This window comes from Carassius gibelio, chromosome B5 (assembly GCF_023724105.1).
Source record: "Carassius gibelio isolate Cgi1373 ecotype wild population from Czech Republic chromosome B5, carGib1.2-hapl.c, whole genome shotgun sequence".
NCBI classification, from domain to species: Eukaryota; Metazoa; Chordata; class Actinopteri; order Cypriniformes; family Cyprinidae; genus Carassius; species Carassius gibelio.
In genome coordinates this window covers 30,045,085-30,070,075 of record NC_068400.1, presented here as the reverse complement: position 1 = coordinate 30,070,075, position 24,991 = coordinate 30,045,085, and the positions used below count along the sequence as shown (strand labels likewise).

The 24,991-nt window shown below is 36.0% G+C and overlaps 1 protein-coding gene and 2 long non-coding RNA genes across 4 annotated transcripts; all 3 read right to left on the bottom strand.

The window, feature by feature from the left end:
* Positions 1-4,971: 4,971 nt before the first annotated feature.
* On the bottom strand, positions 4,972-10,425 carry LOC127958405 (insulin gene enhancer protein isl-1). 2 transcript variants are annotated; one of them, XM_052557270.1, is made up of 6 exons: positions 10,143-10,425; positions 9,305-9,494; positions 8,408-8,667; positions 6,768-7,051; positions 6,262-6,429; positions 4,972-6,128 (listed from the first exon to the last, which is right to left on the bottom strand). In XM_052557270.1, the coding sequence occupies exons 1-6, from the start codon at positions 10,168-10,170 to the stop codon at positions 6,012-6,014; spliced, it is 1,047 nt and encodes a 348-aa protein (XP_052413230.1). In that variant the 5' UTR covers positions 10,171-10,425; the 3' UTR covers positions 4,972-6,011. The 2 variants fall into 2 exon arrangements, with proteins under 2 accessions (XP_052413230.1, XP_052413229.1); XM_052557269.1 differs by having other exon boundaries at positions 6,768-7,054; positions 10,143-10,422.
* Positions 10,426-20,711: 10,286 nt separating this feature from the next.
* On the bottom strand, positions 20,712-22,234 carry LOC127958413 (uncharacterized). The gene is made up of 3 exons (XR_008154027.1): positions 22,184-22,234; positions 21,986-22,055; positions 20,712-21,280 (listed from the first exon to the last, which is right to left on the bottom strand). It is a non-coding gene; the product is annotated as an uncharacterized LOC127958413 (long non-coding RNA).
* Positions 22,235-22,309: 75 nt separating this feature from the next.
* LOC127958412 (uncharacterized) lies at positions 22,310-23,565 on the bottom strand. The gene is made up of 3 exons (XR_008154026.1): positions 23,315-23,565; positions 22,622-22,873; positions 22,310-22,404 (listed from the first exon to the last, which is right to left on the bottom strand). It is a non-coding gene; the product is annotated as an uncharacterized LOC127958412 (long non-coding RNA).
* Between the last annotated feature and the right edge of the window lie 1,426 nt (positions 23,566-24,991).

The window sequence follows — 24,991 nt, the reverse complement described above, 5'->3', positions numbered from 1 at the left end:
AGTAAAGCCTAATAGTCAAAAATTCAGTTTAGTCATTTGTTTAGTGATTTGAAGTTGTTTATGTGAGTATCGTACGATGCATCAGGTTTTGTGGCCCATATATTATGTCACTGGAGAATATGGAGCAGTGAAAAACCACATTGACACATGGACAATTTAGATGCCTTAAAATTTCACTTATCAAATATGATACGGTAGACTTTAAGGGTCTGTAGGGTTAAGGTTTTCCTATATTATTAATTTGCGAGGTTTAGGTTAGTTCATATTCACAGCTGACTGAATGCTCTAAAATGTGAACTCTGTTAATCAGGAGAATTTTGTTTCAGTTACCAAATACCCTGTATGAACGCTGCACCACACTTGGCCTGAAAGCTTTTGCTGTTCTCACAAAACGAAAACCCTCTCTCTGTATATGTGTGTCAGTTTTTACCATCATACTCCCAATGAGACTGTTTTGATGGCATTGGCCCCTGGAAAAGAATGAAGTCGGCCCAGGGGGCTGTTGTGAAGAGACCAGGCTTTTCTGGGGCTGAGAAGTTGGAGTGTGCTCTTTCCAGTCCCGAGCGTGATTCCCCCGTGGATCCGTAAGGCTCGACTCACAGGATGCAGTTGCTCTTAGCATTCTTTTTCACACGTGTTGTGCTGACAACTAACACTTGGAGTGTCCTCTTCATCTACACGTTTCAAAGAGGACCAGGCTTGACCAGCACCTCTCTCTATAGATCTGCTGACAGAAGAGCCGATGTTGAAAATGCCAGCTTTCATCAGATAGTCCATCCAAACTCTTAAAGGATTAATTCACCCCAAAATGGAAACTCTTTCATTATTCATTCACCCTTATGTGTTTACAAAACTGTGTTGACCTACTTTCTTCTATGAAACATAAAGGTATTTTAAGTGTCATTGTAATGTCTTTTTGTATTTCTTTAATGCAATGGAAGTCAATGGTAACCAAAACTGTTTGGTTATTCATAGATCATTTTCCAATCTGTTGTGTCATGTTAGGAATTCATAAATGTTATCATCTCTATACCTATTCTGGTATGGAATTGTAAATGTTCACAGTACTGTTGGCATGTAGCACAGCCTACTTGATTAACACTTGAGCAAGAGGTAAAAAAAAAAAAAAAAAAAAAAAACAAGACTGACCTAATGCAGGATTTGACACATGAAATTATTAAAGCAGTTAAAAGGATAGTTTACTCAAAAATGAAATTTCTGAATTCTGTTATAATTTACATGACTTTGTAAAGCAAAACATTTTTAAAGGTCAAGTGTTGTTTGTACCTCAGTGTTCTTCAAAATATCTTCCTCTGTGTATCAGAAAACGGGTTGTCATACAGGTTGGGTAGAACATAAGGGTGAGTGAATTCATTTTAATTTTTGGTTCTCTTTAATGTTAAATGTATCATTCTTCTAAATATACAATATTATTCTCACAAAAATATAGATACACAGTAAAGTTCCGTCAACCATCTGCCATTGCTTGCCACCGCTGAACAATTGTGGGTTGAGCTCACCAGCCTCCCTGGTGTTGTGACTCTGTGGTCAGGCTTTGGACCTTGGGGAGGGATTGCTTGCCCGTTCACAATGCAATCGGGTCTCATCCAGGAGCCTGTGATTGTTCCATGGAGCCTCCTCCAGGTACAGTGCTGCTTTTGTTCCAGTAAGTCAGCAAAGCTGAATGCAGTCCAGGAGGCTCGACCAGCTTTGGGAACTATATCAGGAGGCTTTGTGCTACCCAACGGCCTCTAGAAGACTAGAGAAAGGAGCTAAAATTTAGAAGTTCGATGCAACTTAAATGCATTGCTCAACAAATGACCTAACAGTGACTCTTTACAAGTTTTGGTTCTTTTTTTTTGTGCTAAATATCACTATTTCATATTTGCTTGCAAGTGTTGTTCTTCAATCATGGTAAAATTCATAGCACCTCTGACTCACCAACATGTGACTCAGTGAGTCCAAATGTGAAGTGAGCCACAGTTCCAGCTGAATAGACCTGACTGTCAAACTATGGGTGTTATGCTGTAAAGGAAAGACTACATTTATTGCCAACAACTAACATTAACATAAAATAATTTTTAGCACATTATCAAAATAATACATTAGAAATTTGCATATATATGTATCAGGGGTGTTTCCTATGAGGAGGCAAGGGAGGCAGTTCTTCCTCAAAAAAACATAATTAGAAAATTTTCGATACTACTTAAAGAAAACAACGCAAATATTACTAGAAATGACATTATAAGTATAAAAGTCCATCGTTTTTATGAAGTAACAGTCCCCAACAGCGACACCCTCCGGTAAAGTTACAGTGGAGGCTTGCCTCCCTTCGGCCCATAGACTTAAAATAGAGACCTCTTAGCGTGCCGTGTGTTTGGTGGCGGGTAATTGAGAATTAAGAGGGGTAGAGTCACGTAAGAGGAGGCAATGCCTACATTGTGATAAGATTGATTATGACTAGTTATGCTCGGCTGTGGTTGGTTCATGCGATAAATCCCGCCTCTTGTGTTCATGCGCGTTCTGCGTTTTCGATTCAGTCCGAATTAACAATATAATGGTGTTAATGGGAAGACTAATTTAAAAAGTAAGTACAATTCACACGAAAATACCCAGGTTGTTACGTGAAAAGAAGACTTAAATGGGCTGATAACTTGATCTGTGGGAGTTTTTAGTGGGTAATCAGCTTGGTTAAATTTGAAGTAAATCTCCATGTCTGTGACCAACGTTTGCCGAGCTTTGATGACTGATGATCCAAAAAATGACAACACAGTTAACAGTTAATTATTAAAAAGAATAGCTGATACAATAAAATGCATTTTTTTAAAAAAATTTTTGGAGTTATTATTTTGGAATGAATGTAAAATGGCTTAAAACACTAAATTGATGATATTCATACATGGCTTTAATAAATAGAATATTCATTACATTAATGTAAATATTTATGTTGTTGTATATATATATATATATATATATATATATATATATATATATATATATATATATATATATATATATATATATATACATATACATATTTTTTTTCTGATAATGTAAGTAATGTTTATTTAACTAAGTCTATGTGACTGGGACAAGAATTTACATTTGATTTAGAAAAAAACTGGCTCTTCATTTTAGAACACCACTGCACACCACTGATATGTGTATGTGTGTGTGTGTGTGTGTGTGTGTGTGTGTGTGTGTGTGTGTGTGTGTACAAGTTTATATATCCTGGTGAAGACTTAAACCTGAATACACACAGATTCATGGGAACTCATGGCACAGTGGGGACCTGAATTGAGGCTAAAAAGTCATACAGTATTAGTTTTTTGTGAGAAAGTAGAAATGCACAAAGTTTTGTGTGAGGGGTAGGTTTTGGTGTAGGGCGATAGATTGGGTAGATAGATAGACTATTTGTACAATATAAAAAAACATTACACCTATGGAGAGTTCCTACAAGGATAGCTAACCGTGTGTGTGTGTGTGTGTGTGTGTGTGTGTGTGCATGTTTTTGTGACATATCAGGACACAACTCTGTATAATGACATGGGTATGACACAGGTATTACAAGGAGAGGGTGACTTATGAGGACATAACCCATATCCCCATTTTTCAAAACGCTAATAAATCATACAGAATGAGTTTTTTTGAAAAATATACAGTTAGAATATACAGTTTGTACAGTATAAAAACCATTAAGCCTATGGGATGAACCCACTTTTTACAAAAACAAACGTGTGTGTGTGTGTGTGTGTGTGCACTGTAAGTCGCTTTGAATAAAAGCATCTGCTAAATCCATAATTATAATTTAATATATATATATATATTTGTACTTTTTTGAAAACCAGTTTAATAAGTCAATTAAAAGTAAATTAAAAGGCTACTTGCATAATGTACAAATGGTAACCATTCTTGTTTTAATTAGAGAAGCAGACAAAATTATTTGTTGATATGTTTGAAGCCTGAATTAAATCTATACATAATTTCTGGTGAGTGATACCACTAGTATAATAAAAACAGTTTACTTGCTTGACATGAAAAACATATTTTGTAAAGTGATGTAATATTAAGAACTTTTGACATTAACAAAAGAGTAAATCTTTGCAATTGTGTCTTATATGTACTTCCATCTCATGGCTGGTATATAGCTATGTCTTCAGTAATTCCTAATGTGATGTTGACATGTTGTCTTAGTCATGTATGTTTTGTTCTTAATTCAGTTTGCCTTAATATACTTTTAATTGGAATGTAAATAGAAAATAAATAAATAAATAAATAGTTTTGCTATACTTTACATGCCCCTCATTACTGTGTTTTTATCTTTAAGCTAATTTTTCCCTATGGTATATATAAAATATCAAAGATTTCTAATTCTAAATAAGGTAATTTATAGTATTGAATAGGTCTAACATATTCATGACAAGTATCTAAATTATCTCAATTTGCACAAAGGAAACGTGAAAGCTGAGAAAAATAATGCCCACAGTCATCGGTCATGTAAACAGGAATAGCCAAAGTGATTGTACCAGCACATGACATGATTTCCCGAAATTCTGGAGTGTTTGAGATTGAGTTTTAATTCTGTTTAACTGTTTGTACTTTAGCAAGCTCACTGCAGGTCAGTGTGCAAATGAGTAAGTGAAGTCAGCTGAGGTTAATTTTTTAATTTCTTGGTTTTCTCAACTTTCTCAATCACAAAGTGCTTCAATACATAGTAGAAACACTTTCTTAGTATATAAAAGGTAAATATGTTAATGTTGTCATTTTGGGGGGGTGAACTGTCCCTTTAAGAGTGCTGTGGCCTGCAGTGACGTTGACCACATTTTTCTGATCAAACAAGAACTTTGTTGTCTCTTGCCTAATCTCCTTATTTTCGCTTATATATTACCATAGCCATGCTTCAAATTGTCATGTGAGAAACATAAAGGTACAAAAATGGTAACATTTAAGAAATCTCCGCGTGTCCGACCGTTTACTTTACAGTACACGTCAAATTTTTATTGATCAAATATTCCTGAAGATAAGTCTACATATGGCGTTGTTCTTACATCAGTCTTTGATCAAACGACAGGACACGTCAATTATGATAGATCATTCGGAGTCGACAATATTCTTTTCCTCCTTTTTACTTCTTCAGCATGTAGCCTAAAAGTACACAAAAGTGGCATGTCTTACGACAATAAATAATAAAATATTTTGTAGTACATGAACAAAACGAAACCTCCATAGCTAATCAGTCATATTAACTTAACTTAAAACTATACACATCTTTGGGAAAGAAAAAAGTTCTTGGACGGACACGAACACACGAAATTCCCACACAGCTTGTGGCAAAATAGAGGTAGCCTATACCTTGTTGCAATGCTTTAGTACTTGGGCTTGATGTTTGAAAAGTGGCCATATGATATAACAAAACTGTAATCGCAGCAGACCTCGGCTGCCATACTCTCTTTCAGTTAACTGGTCCATTTCGATCTTTTATAGAAACAGAATAAACAGTCATGGTTTCATTATAGGCTACTCACGTTGCGCACAAAAGTAGGCTATATGAATGTATATTAGATTCAGTTCTCTTGCGACTTATATCCGTGGAGGTCCAATGATTTGTCATAAAAGTTGAAGAAAATGTGGAGGGGTATTTGGCAAAAGTGTCGCCGACCAGGTCCACTCAGCCGCAGAGCTCTGCAGTCATCATGTCAGGTTCGGTGCGTGAAGATGTGCGCCGGCTGGGTCCACTTTCGCAGGAGTTTGCAACTTTAAATGGTCTTTTCGCAACACTCGTTGTACTTGCTCGGTTGGAGTGTGTTTAAATCCCATGATTGTCATCACAGTGTATAAATATGAGAAGGGTTTTTTTCGGTATAGAGGCCTCGTGCAGTTGGAGGATGGGTTTTTATTCAGGAGCGGCCCTAAATGAAATAGGGATGGAAGAAACTTCACGAGCCTCTCTCTGATATTGGTTCCCGGACACGTCTTTGCCAAACTTCAGGTGCAGAAGATAATCCACTCTCCTAGGCCTCTATAGGACTCGCTACCATGCTGTTTGGTGTATCAGGCAGTTGCGAGGACATTGAGGCGACCTCGCTCCCCGTGGAGTTCGAGCCTGGCCCTCCTTCAGAAAAATTCACCTAAAACATGCAACATGTATGCTATTAATTGTTATTATTATTAATTATATGGTTATTAATAATAGTATGAGCGGTGGTTTTAATGCGGCGGTTGCTTCTATCATGTCATTTACGCACAGTTGTGCGCACTCACCAGTTGCTGGAAAGCAGGCTGGTCGATGTCACTCTGCAGTGCGAAGTCACTCAGGACTTTCCAAGGCGGTTGGTAACTCTGCACCTCCACTTGGTTTGCCTGCAAACCACCGTCGTGTCTCTCTGGACTGGTCGCCACCATTGGAGTCCCTGTCATCCCCTGGATGTTCTGCAGATGACCACAGCAATCATTTATTTCCAGTCAAAAATGGAGTTCAAAGGCCGCATTACAGAAACGTTCCAAGCCTTATGATCCAAAAAGTTGGATGTTCTAAATGAGACCATAACTTAAATAGCCATGGTTATTTTAAGATCAGATAATATCTTATTTTTAGAAAGCCAATATGATTTGAGATACTGGCAAAGAGTCTACATGCTTTAAGATATTTACAGAAGCCCATCAAAGTGCGAACGCCTTAAACGTTCGACTTGCACTTCTTTATAAATAAAAGAATTTCGGAGTTGAATGTTTTTCTGGTTTATCGACTGAAGCGCCACTGGTCTTACCGTTTTGTCATGGGGTTGCTGCTGCTGGAGTTGTTTCATCAGTATGCTCCTCTTTTTGTCCTTGCAGCGCTTGTTTTGAAACCAAACCCTGATGACTCTCGGGCTGAGACCCGTCATCTCAACGAGCTGCTCTTTCATGAGGGCGTCGGGTCGAGGGTTGGCATTGTAACAAGTCCTCAAGGTATGGAGCTGTTTTTCGTTGAGGACTGTCCGGACGCGGGTTGTTTTCTCAGGTTGCTTGTGCACATGAGGTCGAAGCGCAGGCTGACGTGCCGAGATGGGCTCTGCTGCAAGAAAAACGAATCAGAAAAAAATTATGATAAAAAATTAAATGCAAAAAAAAATCTCATATAATGCTCGGGATGCGTGAAGACTACAAATATTATCATGTCACGTAATTTAATTGGATAAGTCTGAGGTACCCGAGGCGAAGCAGTTTAAGGTGGAGGTAACCTACTTACGGAAAATAATAATAGGCCTATTAAATAATAATAACAGCAATTATTTATTATTAGCAATTATATATAAATCATTTATGAGAACGGAGTTTTAGTTTTCCCCAATATATTTGATGGTCTGCTTACAAAACCGGGGTCAAGACAAGAGGAAATCTTTCGATATGCGTCAAAATATTATCTTGAGATATTTCTTTCCATGGAAATCTGCTGCTTCGCGTATGAAATTCTTAATTCTGTATTATGGCAAAGAGAGTAGCCTATCCTTTTAAAAAACTTGAAATACAGCCATTGTTGCAATCCCTTTTCTGGCAATTATATGTTCCTGCTGGATGCAGTAAATTTGGAGGGCGAGTAGATAGGTTTACGACACTTAATTAAAGCAATCTGTGCATACCTCTAAATTTTCAATAACAAGCTACGCGCGGTGTGCTGCCCAGGACATTACTTAAAAGCAGCTGGTTATTAATAAGCCTGCATTAACAACTGATTTTTTAAATGGTTTGTATTATTTAATTTATTATTTTATGTGAAAATAAGACGCCTAATGCAGAATAGCATTTTGGGTGATATCTAAGTTAAACACTCAAAGCTTATTTTACTTTAAAGTCCTTTAAATGTGGAGTATCAACACGTGATTCAATATGACATTTTAATTTAATTAAAATACATTCAAAAAATTAAAGCTGTAAAAAGATGGTACCGTGATCGCACACACACAGTTAATACATTATCGCGTATTTCGAATTCTATAATGTATACACATTCAAAATGACATTTTCTTTGTAGCTATTTGTTTGTGGAAGGATCTCATTTCTGCCTTAAGTACATTTACAAGCTGACATTGTCGCGTGGTTGGCCTCTAATCAGCAGAGAATATCTATTTCATGCATGAATGACTTGAATTCAATAACAGACAAATAGGGGAAAAAACGAGTTACGCTGTCAAAGACCCACAAACTGGTTAGCTTGTTAATAACATCATTCACGCCTTATCACACCACATTTATTCATCATAAGTCTCAATCTCGTAATCTATGATGTCATCATAAAGCTCTTTCTTATATTGGGGGGTAAAATAAATATTTAGAGGAGCTTTGTGTCTTTTGAAATCCCCCAAGACAAATAAGCCTCGAGTCCTTGAGCAAACAGCGCTTTGTAAATGTAGTAGAATGCTATGCCTACCTGCCATTTGTAAAGGTCTTGCCGGATGTAATGGGCTTAATGGGTCACCAGCACCCATTGTTGCCCGCTCCACCACGTCATGGTCGGCCCTGCAGAAGAGCCCGTCTTCCCGCAGAGCGAACTCATCTCCTGGGATAAGCTGCCGACTACACGCCACACATCTGAAGCACTCAATATGATAAACCTTCGAGCGTGCTCTCATCACGAAGTCATTCTTGCTGAAACCGATGTTGCATTTAGCACATTTGATCCCGTACAACCTGAAAAACCAATAGTAGCCTACATTATAATGTGTAATGTTTGAGTAAAAAAAATAAATAAATAAATGCGTAGCTAATAAGTTTTAATAGATATCGATTTGTTATATATATATATATATATAATAAAAACAACAAATACCATGTTAAAATAAAATATATTTAAATACAAGCATAATATAATTTATTTACTAATTAATTAACCGACTTTATAATTATCAAAATTCGTTAGCTTTATTATTAATATTAGGCTATATTATCTAACAAATGTAATAATAATAACAACAACAAAAACATTTTAACATTTTACGGATATTATTGTACCACAGTGGTGTTTGTCTTTCACAAAAACGTGTCCTATTAAAATAATGCTACATGACTGTCAATAAATAAATATTGCGATTCAATTTCGTACAGCTACATATTAACAAAGCTCCACAATAATTGTCGAGTAATTGCGTTGCAGACTCATTTAAGACAGGAGATTAGCATATAGGTGCTGTCCAAAAAAAAAGAAAAAAAAAAAAACTTAAATGAATGACAGCATGCTGCCATAATGCACCAGTGAATAATGAGAGGTTACTGTCATTCAGTCATCCACACTCGAAAACTAAAACATGACCTAACTGATCTGCGTTACCTGATGTAGTCCCGTTTACAGTAAGTTTTTCCGTCTCGCACAAAACACGTACAGGACTCGTCCAGATACTGGTTACATTCTGCACATTTCAAACACGCCGCGTGCCACTCCAGGTCCGGGGACACGCGCAGAATATACTGGTCATGGATTTGATTCCCACAGCCGACACACAACGAGATTAGACGCTTTTCTGATTGAAAAGAAAACATAGGATGTTTCAAATTATGTGAATATATATATATATATATATATATATATATATATATATATATATATATATATATATATATATATATATATAATCTTTTTTTTCCTATAGCTCTATAAAAACTAAACGTCTTGCAATGCCTTAATTTCCCAATTTTATACTTTAACTCGTGTGTAGGATTAAACATATATTAAACACGTTTGAGAAACAAAACTGTATGCTGATAATAACGGTGTATAGCTAGCCTACAAAATGGAATAGAATTAGAATCGACATAGCCTAATTATTATTAGGCTATTATTATTATTAGCCTACAATAATAACAATAGCATAATAATAATAATAATAATAATAATTACTAATAGATAATAATAAACTAACAAAAATTAAATGGTCAGGAGTGGGCCCTATTTTAGAGATTTAAAGTGAGGAAGAGCGGTGTCAGCCCCTATAACACCGGCTTGTCACGATCTCTCCGGTCCTTTCAGAACTTTTGAACTTTTGCAGAACGCGAAACAAACTAGTAAAGTCATATGAAATGATCGGCATACAGGCACATGGTTGAAAACAAATCGTCAATATTAGCAGTAAATTTCATTAGACACACATAGACATTAAAGCATAACTTACTTTTTGGCGGATCCCCCATGTCTCCCATGTCAATAAAGTAAGGCGGTGTTAGGTCCACTTTAAAACCGGACAGAAGGCCCTTAGCGCCCTTGTTTTGATCTGAGAAGGTGGGGAAAGTGGCCGAGGGTTCGAGGTGTTGCAGGACTTCCCGGAATCGAGATGCTTGCGATTAGAGTTAGGGGTGTGTGCTGAGCTCCTGTTCTTGGTCACAGTATTGATGGGCCACTCTTGTCCCTATCTCTCTCTCTCCTCTCAAACTCCGTCGGCTTCAGCTCTTCTCTCTCTCTCTTGGTCTGACGTAGGACACTCATACGTCACCTTTATGAGAAGCTGATTGGTTATGGAAAGAAGACCAGCTGTTCGAAGCCCAGGACAACGAGTTGTTGCATTTACTTTTTTTTAATTTCATTCATTATTTCCCCCCCCCCCCCCCCTCTAATTTCTGCAGATTCGAATTGAATAGTCTTGATCCGAAATATTTTAAAATTTAAAGAAATTATGATGATGAAAAAAAAAACAGGGAAAAACTATATTATTGCTTATTTAATATTTACGATTTAATGTTTATTTAAAAGGAATCGTTCTCAGTTTTGATGTCCTTTTTAGTCAGGATATTCTAGCATGTTTGAATTTTAAGACCTATTTTAAAATAACACAATTAAAAGAGGTTACATATTTCAATAATAGTTTACGCAAATGAAATATTAGCTATAAACGTTCGAGCAAACTGAAAATTGTAGGACATTTTATAAGTCATTACGATAAATCTCGCTTTAGGCTATGTGAAGTAAAAATGGTCAAATAATCTCTGTTTGGACCGATGGGGATGAGAGGTGAATCTCCCTCGGTCAGTGTACAGATTTTTACAGCGAAAGGCGCAAATCCCTATTTAGGCAGTTGCACACAGGGGTACATAACACGATTGAAATCGATGGCACATTTCAGGGTTGTCGCTATTCAAACTAAAACGCAATTACAGCACATAATTGCAGATAATGACCGTTTTAAACTGCGTAAGACACGTGGTAAAATAATCTCAATGTAAGGGATGGATTGGTTGACCAAACAGACAGAACATAGCACAGAGTTGCTGAATTTCCTGACCCTTTTACAAATGTTACTGATAACGAGAAAAAACAAAATTGAACTGCGCTGTCACAGCTCAAATAATTGAGATTAGCACTGTATTCCAACACACTCTGGTGATTTATAAAAAAAAAAAAAAAAAATTAACAAACTGATTCTAAATTGGTGCATTTTAATTGGCGAAGAAATAAATGCAAAATACATTTTAACGAATGTGTAAGTCTCCAATTGACAGTAATGGACAAGACAAAACAAGTGGCCGGGGTATGACAGCAGGTTTGCAGGGAGCAGAGCATCGCAATAACAGACACAAACACGCCCTCTTGTGTTAGCAGCACAACCACCAAACAAAGACATGGAAACATGGGCGAGAGCTGGCATTGTTAACTCTTCATTCTGCTCAAATTTTCAATTACACGTTGTTGATCGGTGACTATTAAGTATTTCAGAATTTAAAAGCCATTTCATGAATAAGAAACATGTCAAATAAGGCATTGTTTTTGCAACAACTGGACCAATCATGCTTCTCTGTGGTATTTCTCAGTTAGCCAAGATCACAGTTCAGATCACGCAGCTTATCGATGAATTGCTGTTATTTGGGGAACTCCTTTTGCTATGGTCGTTGGTAATGACAACGTTGACCCATTTTTAAAACCCAAAGCACTTTAAACTCCAAGTTATGAGCCAAATTTCATGCAATACTGAATTAGCATTTGTAGCCTAACTATGTCCAAGAACCCAAGAATACATCATGAATATATTATATGAAACATGGTGATACTAAAGTGTGTGTGTGTGTGTGTGTGTGTGTGTGTGTGTGTGTGTGTGCATGCGTGTTTTATAGTGATAGATTGAAAGATGATCAATAGCAGCTTTAAGTTTTGAAATCCAGCAGAAAACTAAAGAGATATTTGAAGAGAATGATGCCTGATATGCATTGTGTATTCAGTGCCACATGTTCATCAAAATGAATTACATAACAAGAGAATACAATATATTGTGGAGGTATACTTCAACAAGATTCTTTCTTGATGTTGATAAGCAAACATTTTTGAACACAAAAAGCAAGAATTTTAGTATTTTGATACAAACTGTGGTGTACAGATTTTTTTAAAAGGTATATGCTTCATCAACAGTAATTGACCACATTTTATAATGCCTTTTACTCTTTGCTTGTTTGGCAGTAAAATCTATTCATTGTTCATGGTAAGTTTATTCTTAAGTAAGATTTCCAAAATGCTGGACATTTTACAAATCCTTGTATGTACAGTAGGCCTATGTGTGAATATAAGCAATGGATTGTTTTCCACCCTTATGATCAGTTATTATAAGAGAGGTACAATGGATTCATTATGTTAGTAAAAACATGATAATATATCCTCATAAGAGAGATTTAATGTTTCACTTTATGAATACAATTAATTCAATTTTTACAATGCTGCTTCTCTGAAAGGGTGATTTATGATTTGCTGACATTTGTGTTATTATATTATCACTGAAACTTTTTTTGATGTGCTGTTTTCCTGTAGGCAGTGCTCCACCTAAATCATCATACAGTATTTCAAATGCATAAATACAAAAATAGTCTCATCCCAACCTAAACTTATAGCTCAGATGAAGTGATTAGGCTTAAAATCCAACAATGTAATGTATCAGATCATAATATGACAACTTTAATCGCGCATGTAAATCCTACGAAGATCCACCACTCATCTCAGAACAGTCATTGTTTGCTTTTAGGCTTAAAGTCATCTTACTCTGTGTTATGCTCTTAACAAGAATACTGTATGATAGTCACTGGATAACAGCTCAGAAATGAGCCAAACAAGAAAACAAGACACAGACATCAACAGTACAGCCTTATTCCTTTGTATAATTTCTCTTTAAGTTTATAAGTATGCTAATAATATCAAAATAAGCTAAATTCGGATAATATATCTTAGTATCCTGCTGTTTGCTGTCTGAATATAAGTACGACCCTCATCCTGACCTCTCACTAACCTCTGGTTTCATTGATCACCTTCACCAGCCTGACTGAATTTGGAAATGCCTCTGAGAGGTAATGGAGGATAAAGCACAACCTGAAAGATCTATGCTATTGACAGAGTACGGTTTACGTAATGTCATTCAGTTCAATAGCATGCATTAGTTGGCCCGGTAAGGAGTGAGAAAGAAAGAAAGAGAGAAGGAGCAAATCTATTTTGTGATGCGTTGCTTTGAGCAACCTCTCAACCTCACAGACTGAAGACCTTGGATGCATGTTTACACTTGTGTCTGTATATGTCTATACATGTGGCATGACTATAGGACACCGGTTATTCATTGATTTCTTTAATGAATTGTTTATATGGTTGCAGCATGTTGTTCTCAAAGACCACAGCAGCATGTGCTCTTAGCCATTTTCAGGAGCAGAAATCTCAATGGGCTTGTAAATTTAGGTTGTTCGATTCGATGCAGAAGTCTCCCTCAGACAGAGTAGCCGGTTCTTAGAGCTCAGCAGGAGTCCTTCGAGATGAATGGCAGGAGCAGCGTTTCAGCTGCTTTGCTTGTGTATGTGCAAGCGTGTATGTGTCATCATTTCTTTAGACCTAATGCTGTCTTTTCTAACTAAGATCTCTTCACGCTAAGCAACTGTGTTTGTGTTTCGGCATGTGCATGTTTCCGCGTTAGATTTTCTCTGCCTTTAAAAATGACTCGTTATGATTACAGTTTAGCATGTTCTGAGTAACAGTGATAAAAAGACAAATTTCAGCTGGAAAATCAGCTTATAAAAGAGGCTTCTCACAATGACAGAGACATCAGTGATTTTATTTTCATTGTTAGGTGCCATATCCAATGTCTTCGGATTTCATTTTCTTTCCATTTATGTAATTTTTCAGAGGACCACTGTGAAGACAGCTGCTGGATTGTACATCCTCTCAAAAGCATGTTGAATTGGCTTGCAGTGCACCATTGTGTTTTGTATTTTGATTATTAAAATAATTTATACTACTACATGTGGATACAATAAGATCTAAAAATGAAAAATCAAAGGATCTAATAAGATTTACATCATTTTCAGACCTACCTAGCCAATAAATATACTTTTTTTGGTCATTTTTAGGCTTCTGTTTTTGTTTATATGTCGATTTTGCATCACTACAGAAAAAAATTATAGACTTTTGTTCTCTAACGTCCTCAGCCAGATGAGGCATGCGGGTATCAGATTGTTCAGGATCTTTGGCTGATCATTTTGCTTTAATTAACTCAAACAGCTACATTCTGGAGTCTGTTACTGGTTTGTTTATGGTCACACTTTATATTAGGTGGCCTTACATCAAGAATAAGTACAATGTAATTATTGTGTTCATATTGTGTTACAAAACACTTTTGCTGCTATTGAGATGGTACATGGGTAAGTTTAGTGACAGGTTTGGTGTTATGGGTAGGTTTAAGGGTGGGTTAAGATGTAGGGGGTCAACAGTGTAATTATAAATGTAATTAAAGAAATTAATTAAAGATGTAATTATAGGTATTTGTAAATATATAAGTACATTGTAAAAAAAATTGTACACAATAAGTGCGTTGTACCAAATTATTAATTTAAATTTAAGAACATAGTAGTTAAGGTCACCTAGAATAAAGTGTGACCTCGTTATTAATATTCAATCAAATGCATGAGACAGTATTTTTTCTTCCATTTAAAAATTAAAGTTTCTTTTTTGCCTTGTATGGCATGAAGAACATTTAATATAATTTCCATGGTGCTTTATAGTGAAAATAAAGGTTCTTTAGAAACCCCAATATGGTTCTTCTATGGCATCACTGCAAAAAAAAAAAAAAAAAAACATTTTGAAATTTTTATTTTTCCGTCTGTCCTTGTTAAAGCAGCAGTTTTTATTTTACATATGCATCACAAGCTTCTGCTCTTTGTGCATAGCACTTATAATCACACAATCTCAGAGTAGCTTAAATTGTTGCTTTCAGCTGAAATGTACTGGCTGGCAGCCATATTTATGTCTGAGCCAGAATGAAACGAAAGCTGTATCACTCACTGCCCACCATGAAGACCTTGGCTTTAGGTCATTTTTATTTGTAACTCAAGGCAATAATGTTATCATGAATGTAATTAAGAAATGTGTCTGTGTCCTGCGATTTGGCCATTTGACTGCAAATAACTAATTAGTATCATTAACAGAAGTGCTATTGATGCACTTTTTGTACCACTAAAAACCTCTCAGCTTTGAATACAGTGTCAGTGATACTTTTCTTGAAGTCAAGGACTCAATCTACTCCTCTTTTGCTAAAGACGTATCCAGAAGGCCTTATCAAGGTCTTTTGTTTCCATTTAATCTTGCCTGAATTTTCGTTAGCCATCAGAATTAATGGCACACACACGACTCTGTCCACTCCGTGTCATCACTGAGACGCCAGAGAGGTGAAGATCTCATCTGGGTCACTGTGGTCACACGGAGCCACAGACCATATGGTTGTCTTAGTCATGGCCTACCTGAAGCAGCAATGCTAATCACTGAAGACAAGTGCCACTTGACACCAGAGTGACAGATGGTGTTCCTGGGCCTGTGTACAGGACTACTGCCTAAACTCGGCACCAGCACTGCAAACCTTTTCGCCCAGGCTTCGGTCGGACTTAGAGGCACAATGAAGGTGATGATGTGTCAGGGACCATTATATGAGATGCTTCCCACCTCCTCTTGTTTTGTCCCATGGGTGGATCCTTGCCCACGGCTATGGCTGACGGCTAATTTCATATACAACAGCAAGGAAGTGCAAGATGCACCAACGACAGATAGGATGTTTGAATGGCTGTAATAAGTGCATTGTTTGAACAAAGTAGATAGTGATTCATACGTCTAATAAATATAATCAGATTGAAGTCACTAAAGCTTTTTTTCTTGTTTTGTTTTTGTTTTGGTCACGTTGTTTTGGATTTTGTACTAACACCTATGGGTGTAGATGCATAAAGTGTATTTATCTTTTTGTTTCTTTTTTTGTCTCCATTCACTGAAGAAACACTATATAAAGTAAAGCTTATAATGAGTAGTTGAGTAGTATTGAGCATGAGTATTGATATTAGTATTAGTATTAGTATTAGTATTGTTATTAACACTGTGGAGTTACAAGACAAGTCTCGTCATGTGATCTAGATCATGGCAGCTATCATGAGGGGTAAAGAATAAAATATTTTATAATTACTGTAGTAGTGCTGGGCAATGAGTAATCACGATTAATCGCATCCAAATTAAACCAAATTTTTGTTTATATAATTTATGTGTGTGTACATTTATTATGTATATATAAAAAGACACACACATACAATAAATATTTACATGTATATATATTTATATTCAATAAAAAATATATTTAATATATAAACATAATATATTATTCTTAAATATATACATGCATGTGTGTATTTATATAATCATAATACATATACGTATACACACATATATTATGCAAATAACCATGATTAATCATTGCACAGCACTAATAATTACATAGAATAAAAACATAAAATAAAACAGCTTTTTCTAGGCTGCTAAGTCTCATGATTTTAGTTAAATTACTAGGTAAACCAATAACATGATTAATAAAAAGAAAAAAGATAATGGGCTCAAGGAATACCAGAAGGAATACCTGCTTCAAGGCGCATTTGTCCTGTATATACACTTGTACAAGCAATTCTGATGTAAAGAATGTATTCATTTAGCCCTTAAATCTTACAGCATTAATGTTGTCACATCATGCATGCAGAAAAATGAAAAATGACTTGTATGGGTGCATTAGTGAATATTCGCAAAATATTATCAATGCAAATTTCAGCTTTATTAATAAAATCATATGAAATGGTGTTCTTAATACATATTCATATCTCCGTTTAATGATTTCTGAATATTCAGTTATCATCCAGACCACTGGTTTGTCTGTCACTTTGCTTTTTTTCCATTGACATAAACATGACACATTCATCCCACTATCTCAGGGCCGTCTCTAATTGTGTACCGAATGTTGAATCAAACTGATATGTTACATCAAATGGAAAGCAAATCTGCTTTCTTCATCAGATTAGCGGGGATTTGTGGGTGTAGTAAATGGGGGTTTTGCTGTCCTCTGACAGACAAGGAGGAGCAGTAAGAGTGCAGTCGGCTGATGCATCAGGCTGAGGGAGTGGTTTGTTTGTCTACTGGCGCCGAGAGCTTCTCAAAAGCTCTCTCAGTTTGAGTGGCTGTCTAGGAATTACAGGATGATCCCTCCAGCATCATGATCATTCTCCTCTAAAATGCTGAGGAGACCACCCCTCATTGTCCAGTGTGTGCTGGACATATAAAATTGAAATGTGAAAGTTATTTATTTAGTTAGTTAGTTTTACTTTGGGATGTTCTGATGTTATAAAGTGTAATGGTATCGGCCAATAATGGATATATATTGGAGAATATCGGCATTCAGTGTATCCCTCTTGTCAACCTGTGTCCACCGTTGTCCACAAAAATATTCAAAGGCTTTTACAGTTGTATGTGATTTACGGTATAATATAAAACTGTATAAAATCCCAGTTTCTACCTGACACAATACTGTGTATATTTTGGAGATTGGCAAATCGTCCCCTTGGAATTATAAATATTTTACTTTAAGTTTTGTACATTTTGGGATTTTTTATTGAAAAAACAAAAAGGTTCTATCTACAGAAGTCTATGGAACACAAAAACTTTGAAGCTCAATATCTCAAAACTACTCAGAACGCAGATAGAACCTTATAATTCCAAGGGGACGAAATGTAGAAAAGTTTATACCAAAAAATATATGAAAAATGCCCCTGGATTGATTGACTGAAATTATGACTTGTCCATGTCTAGAAATCACTATTATTAAAATAAATATCTTGACTTAGTTGTTGTTTTAGCTTATATTAGTGCTGGTTTTGTCTTTTATTTTAATAATTTTATGTAATCTTGACAACCCCTTGCTGAAGCTCCATAGTGGGCCCAGGCCCCTCATTAAAAACCACATACTAGAAAAACAAGGCTGAGGCATGATGTTGTTCAAATGAGCTTAAATTAGTCAGAAATCATAAAAATAACTAAAAGATATCAGAATTAGATTAAATAGTAGTTATGTTTGTAACTTCTTATGTGGGGATATTTTTTAACTTCCACGTGACTTACTGCAGTCCCTGTTGTGCAAAAAGATTTTTGTGTGTGTGTGTGTGTGTGTGTGCAAAAATGCCATCTTTAAGAGGCCCTTAAAGTGACAAGTGACAACAGTGGAAAAAGCCGACCCACTCTCTAATATCCTTGCCTACCACAGAGTGCATACCTGCAGGTGATCTGAAGGCCTGTGGAGTGGCAGGGCATCGAGGAGGAACTACAAGCTGAGAAATGGAAATGTTAGCTACGTGACAGCCCAGAGCAGTACATTAACATGACAGACTTTCTCTTGTCACGTGTCAGGAAAAATCAGGCTGGCATACCGGTCTCCTATGGAGGTGAGCAGGTGAGTGTATGAGGGAGCTGGAGAAGAATTAGAAAAAGCTAATCCCTCCCAGCATTTCTCCCAGTCAACAGCAAGCCTCTTTCATGCTCCATGTAACCTTGGTGAAACTGACACCTCTTTTCGCCCTGCCTGCCCCAGGCAGTGGCTATCTTGTCTTCTCTTCTTTTATGTAGCGGAAGCAAAAGATACTGGCAGAGGGTTTTTGCTAAAGCGATAGTTCAACCAAATATTTAAATCTTCTCATGATTTGCTAACCCTCTTGTCTTTCAACACCTGTAGGACTGACTTTTTCTGATAAACACAAAAGATATTCTAAAGAATGTTGATAGCTAAACTGTTGCTGGTAGCCATTGACTTTTATAGTATGTTTTATTTTATTTTTGTACTCTATAGAAGTCAGTAGTTTCCAGCAACTGTTTGGTTGCCAACAAAATATCTTATTTTCTATTTAGCAGAAGAAAGAATCTCACGGAAAAACAAGAGGGAGAATAATTGATGAAAGAATTTTCAGTTTTGGTTGAACTATCCCTTAAAATCCATACAGCTAAAGGAGTTCAATTTCACAGTGTGAATAAGACTTAAACCTCAATGACTGGTTTTCATAACCCACACAGAGAACAATTGTGTAATGAGTGTCATGTTTCGTGCTAATACACATCAGACAAAACTGTAACCCAATAGTTCGATTTGGGCTTCCTCCTTGGCGACAGCAGGCCCATAGCAAACAACAAAAAAGACATACCTGGCATTCCAGCCTTGTCTCCACTCTTCCTAAGTGGATTGGAGTATATCCACTCCCAACATTCTGCCATTGTAACCAGTGAGGGAAACCTCATCGACTAGCAATCCAAGTGTGAAGTTGGAACTGCAATGCCCAATTACATCCATGTGAGTCCTCCATGAAGTTTTGCCATAACCTTCGTCATGGTACAGTGCTGGTGCAAAGGAAATCTTAAAGAAGGATCTGACCATGCTGGAGATGTCAGCAGAATGAGAGATGAGCTCTATGAGAACTCTTCCACCACCTCCTCAGGTGTGGTTACATACCCTTATTTGAAAAACACAAGAGGCCAAAGACCAAGCAAAGGTATTGAAAAGCACAAAGTGATGCAAAACATCCATAACCGCTTAGAAAAGCTGTGAACCTTGAAAGCATGTTCTGTACTAGTACAACTACCGTTCAAAAGATCGGGGTCGGTACAATTTAATAACGATTTGAAGTCTCTAATGCTCACCAAGGCTGCATTTGTTTGATCAAAAATATGGTAAAAAGAGTAGCATTGTGAAATATTAGTGCAATATAAAATAAATGTTTTCTCCTTAAATACATTTCGTACCTGTATGTAATTCATTCATGTGATGGCAAAGCTGAATTTTCAGTTGTCAGTGTCACATGATCCTTCAGAAATCATTCTAATATACTGATTTGGTGATCAAGAATCATTTCTTATTGTCAATGTTGAAAACAGTTGTGCTGCGTAATGTTTTTTACACTCTAAAAACTGCTGGGTTGAAAACAACCCAATTTGGGTTATTTTGACAACCCAGCGCTGGGTCAAAAAGGGACGAACCCAGCGCTGGGTTGTTTTAACCCAACCAGTTGGGTTATCACATTTAACCCAGCCTGCTGGGTTGCCATTTTTTATGGTTTAAAATGACTATATTGCAGGGTTTCAAAAACCAGAGCGGGTGTTTTTTATCACTGTATTTCAGAAGGAAAACTACTGTATTTAGAAAATGTTCGATATCATTTCGCATGTGCTTGATAAGGCAGCGTTTGTGAGCTCAGCACCACTCTGCAGCCGTTACCGGAGAAACCTACCTCTCCCGCTCTTAGCGCCTCCTGCTGGCAGAAAATAAACTCGCAGAGTGCAGCCATGTGGGGAAACAATGCATTTCTACGTTAAAATTAACCCAAATTGAGCTAGGCATTAAACCTACAAATGTTGTTCATTTTAAATATCACTTTTACACACAAATAATAATTACCAAAAGGAAAATATTTATTAAAAACAAGAGAAAAGTCAAAAAGTAACATGTTAGAAGAAATGCAGAAAAGGATGGCATTAACAGCTACAGAGTTCATAAACAAAGCATTGAACATTTGATGAATATAACTGAATTAGGTTTTTTTCCAACTATTCTGGCATGACAGTACACAAATAAATCACAACATTAACTTTGATATTATAACATTTAACAGACGCGTGTGTGTGTGTGTGAAAGAATGTGAGCAGGTGTATGAATGACAGAGTGTAAACTCTTCTACTAAACAACACAGAAAAAGCATTTAACTTTTTTTTTTTTTAACAAATTATACACTTACAGTTTGTTTCATAGTCCATGAATACAGATCATGCATCACGGTCAATTTTCATGATCTCTTTAGCATAACTGATGTAGTCATGAAGAAGCCCCATCAGCACAGCATGTGACATCTTCTACATCATCCAGGGCAGCGTCCTTCTTTAAAACCACCGCTGCATCAGTTTAGGGGAAAGAAGATTCTCCTCTCTGACCAGCATTCATCCAGTCACCACCTGTTCTTCATCAGTGGCCTAAGAGAAACACATTTGAAAAAATTAAACATTTAATTAAACTATCGATTTTCAGGTAGAGGTGTATTCACATCCGTAAGGATAGGTAAATAATCGGTTTTAAAGTTTCAACACTTTGTGTGGTTGTTTAATGTCTGTCTATCACAGCTCTCATGAAGTCTATAATGGCAGCACTAGTGTGAGGACAGGTGATATTGTTTGAATAAATATCGCTTTCAGAAAGCTTCTTTACTGAAACATTAAAACAGTCATGACATTCACATACCTCACAAATGTTCATGTACGTGGAGGGCTGCTCTTCAAACCGTTAGTTCACCAAATAATTAAAATGTTCATAATTTACTCTCCTCATGTTTTTCCAGACTCATACAAACTCTGCTCATTTTTTGGAAAAAATATGAATATATTTAATATTCTCTTTTTGTGTCCTCCATTGCTGGTCTGGGAGACCAGTATTTTATTTTGAACATACATGTTTGCTATCATATAATTTAAGATGTATTCATATATAAATATCAGAATTTACTTCTACAATAACTCTATATTTATGAAGCTTGAAAATACTGATTATCTAAACTATAAATGGATTAACAAATATTATGAGAAAACTAAAAATATATTAATTTATGTTGTAAAGACAGACAAAAGTCTTATAGGTTTGGAATGACTTGAGGGCAAGTAAATTATTTTTTGTGTGAACTTTACCTCTAAGAGCGAAGACCAAGAATGATGACTCTCCAAATCAGACAAGACAACTCCAAACTTGGTTTGATTTCTGCAATAAAAAACACAGACATCAATGGTCTTAATGAAATGAGCACGTAATCACACTTTTGTTGCATCAAAATGTGAAGTAAACTGACAGGAGACAACAGAAACATTTATTTTCTAAAAATAACTTACATAAAATCTCAAAGGAATGATGCTCTCCCATGTCTCTTGCTTTTAACATCTACAAAAACAAATATTATTTTACTCTTAGTAAAACACAACAACAGCTGATAACATGAAATTATGAAGTTTACTTGCCTTAAATGATCTTTCCCTCTCTTCCAAAGAAGCTGAGAAAACCACCTCCTCACACAAGCAGACTTGTGTGTCCTTAACTCCAGTTAGTTTGAGTTCTGCAAAGAGGGACATCAATGGTTTCAATAAAATATTAACATATACATACACACACATACAGACATACATATACATATATATATATATATATATATATATATATATATATATATATAAAATCACACTGTTTTTGCATCAAAATGTGAAGTTAACAGGCAGGACACAACATAAACATTAATTTTCTAAAAAAAAAAAAGTAATAATAACTTAACTTACATCAGTCTCAAAAGAATGAAGTTATCTTGTCTCTGGATTGCAACATCTAAAAAAAACAACATTATTTTAGTCTTAGTAAAAATAAAGATAACTTGATGTTATTCTGAAGTTTACTCTCCTTAAACCGTCTGTCCCTCTCTTCAGAAGAACACCTCCTCCTCATTCTCACACAGGTCTGTGACTCCTCACACAAACAGCTTCTGTGTCTTTAACTCTCAGCGCGAGGACAATGAAGACAGGAGCTGGACAAGTCTGAAATATTACATGTAAAACATACTTTTAACAGTTACCACTTCAACAGCCTCAAAATAATTATGCTAGTCTTTACTACACAATGCCGTTTCCTTTAGGAGACAAACATACATTCAGTTTAACCGCGAAAAAAAGGACAAATTCACATGACCATAACCGTCTGTTAACGCCTCAAAAAGTACAGATAATGTAAAACCTTGTGTAAATATGACAAAATACATTCACAGACGTTATATTAAAAGTACATCCTCTGTTCAGTACCGTTACATGAGGCAGTTAAGACCTCCGTGTCTGAGGCGAAAACCGCGTCCGTTTTATTTTAAAATATATATATATATATAACGTTAAGCTCCTTTGTTTCCGCCTTTCATAAAACCTTCCGTCTTTCATACAACCGGGTAAACAATAAAAGATAACTTTACATTTTTAATATTTACTTACCATAGTCTTTCACTCGCTTCTCGCTTCTATCACGCTGAGAAAATGGCGGCTGCTCGCACTGGAGACGTACGATCTTGACGTGACGTGCGTGCTCTCCTTCACGTCCGCGTCCTCAACCCAGACCGCTGGGTTAAAAATATTTTTTTTTTAAACCTTATTTTCAACCCAAACTTGGGTTAAAACATCCCAAAGTCCTATCCAACGGCCTCAACCCAGCAGTTGGGTTGAAAAAACAACCCAGCGTTTTTTAGAGTGTACATGTAACAAAATTTCAGGATTCTTTTTCATAAAAAAAACAGCACTTCTTTGAAATATATATATATATATATATAATGCCATCGTTTTTTCTTCACACTTGCTGAACAAGTATTCATTTATTATTTAAAAAAACAACAACCTTGAAACATTTTAGTGACCCACAACTTTAACTCTAGAACTGTAGAAGATAAAGGAAAAGCTCACTCAAAAATAAATATTCTGTCATCATTTATTTGCCTTTTTGTTCTTTCTAAATCCCCAAATTTTTCTACCATGGAACACCGAAAATTCATTTTCAAAGAATATTATGGCAAGTGAATGATTGCTAGCTGACAAAAAAAGACTACATGTGACTCATGTAGTCTATTTCTAGTAGTCAGCAGTCTATGCTGGCTTTTTATGAGAAATGGACCATCATTTGTGCCATTATTGTGATTCACATTCACTGATAATTGATGTGAGTAAAGGGTAAGATATTTGGGGATGAACTATTTACTTTAATGAAATGTAATGGTTTTGGTTATTTGTGAGAACAGTTTGTTTTTAAATTCTTTCCATGCCATAGCTCATAAATTGCATAAAATTCTTGCCATGCCATGTTGTGTCATAAGTGTGCCATATACGTATCAGACATATAGTTGTAAAGCCACTGCAAATTGCCCTTTAAATAAAGTGTTCGTGACAATTATGAAGAATCAAGCAGTGGAAATTACTCTTATGAGTGGAAAAGTAGATGTGAGCACTGCAGTACTCCATAGGGAGGCAGGCAGAATGATCCTGTTTTCATATGCAGGAGTCATTTCCCTGCAATTATCTTAGTGAATGGGGCCCACGGAAGGTAATTGCTTTGTTTTTCAAATATTTGCTGAGGCTCTGGTAATTTACTTCATTCTATGAAATATGCCAATTAGACATTTTAATTACAGTTTTCACTGTATCACTTCTCCCTGTCTCTGAAAGGATGTAATACTGCTATTAGCTAGACACAGAGGAGAAAAAATGACTCACATTTCTCAAGCAGATTCAAATTGGAGAGATAGGCTTTTTGTAGAGCTTTCCAGCTCAGACAGACAACAGCATTCTAGACACAAAAAAAAAATCCTAATTGACCTTTATTTTTAGAACCCTTTTTATTTCATTATTTATTTTATTTTTTTTAGAACCTGGCAGTATTAATGGTTTAGTTCATCTGCAGAGCTGCAGACTATAGTGATAACAAGCGAACAGCAGTTTATCAATGTATTTCATAAAACGTTGAAGTATGGATGCTGAAGATTGTTATATACAGGTTAGCTGCATATTTATTGATCTTTATTGCAAATAATATTATCTATGTTTGCACAGAATATAGGAAGCATTTTCTCTTATTTCGCCTGACTAGCTTAAGGTGTGTATGTAAACCCTTCACAGTTGTCCCTC

Coding starts and splice junctions, on each gene's coding strand:
- LOC127958405 (XM_052557269.1), bottom strand. CDS start 10,170: ATGGGAGACATGGGGGATCCGCCAAAAA. Junction 8,668..9,304: donor TGTAAACGGGACTACATCAG/GTAACGCAGATC, acceptor TTGGTTTTTCAG/GTTGTACGGGATCAAATGTG. Junction 6,430..6,767: donor AGCAACCCCATGACAAAACG/GTAAGACCAGTG, acceptor GGTCATCTGCAG/AACATCCAGGGGATGACAGG.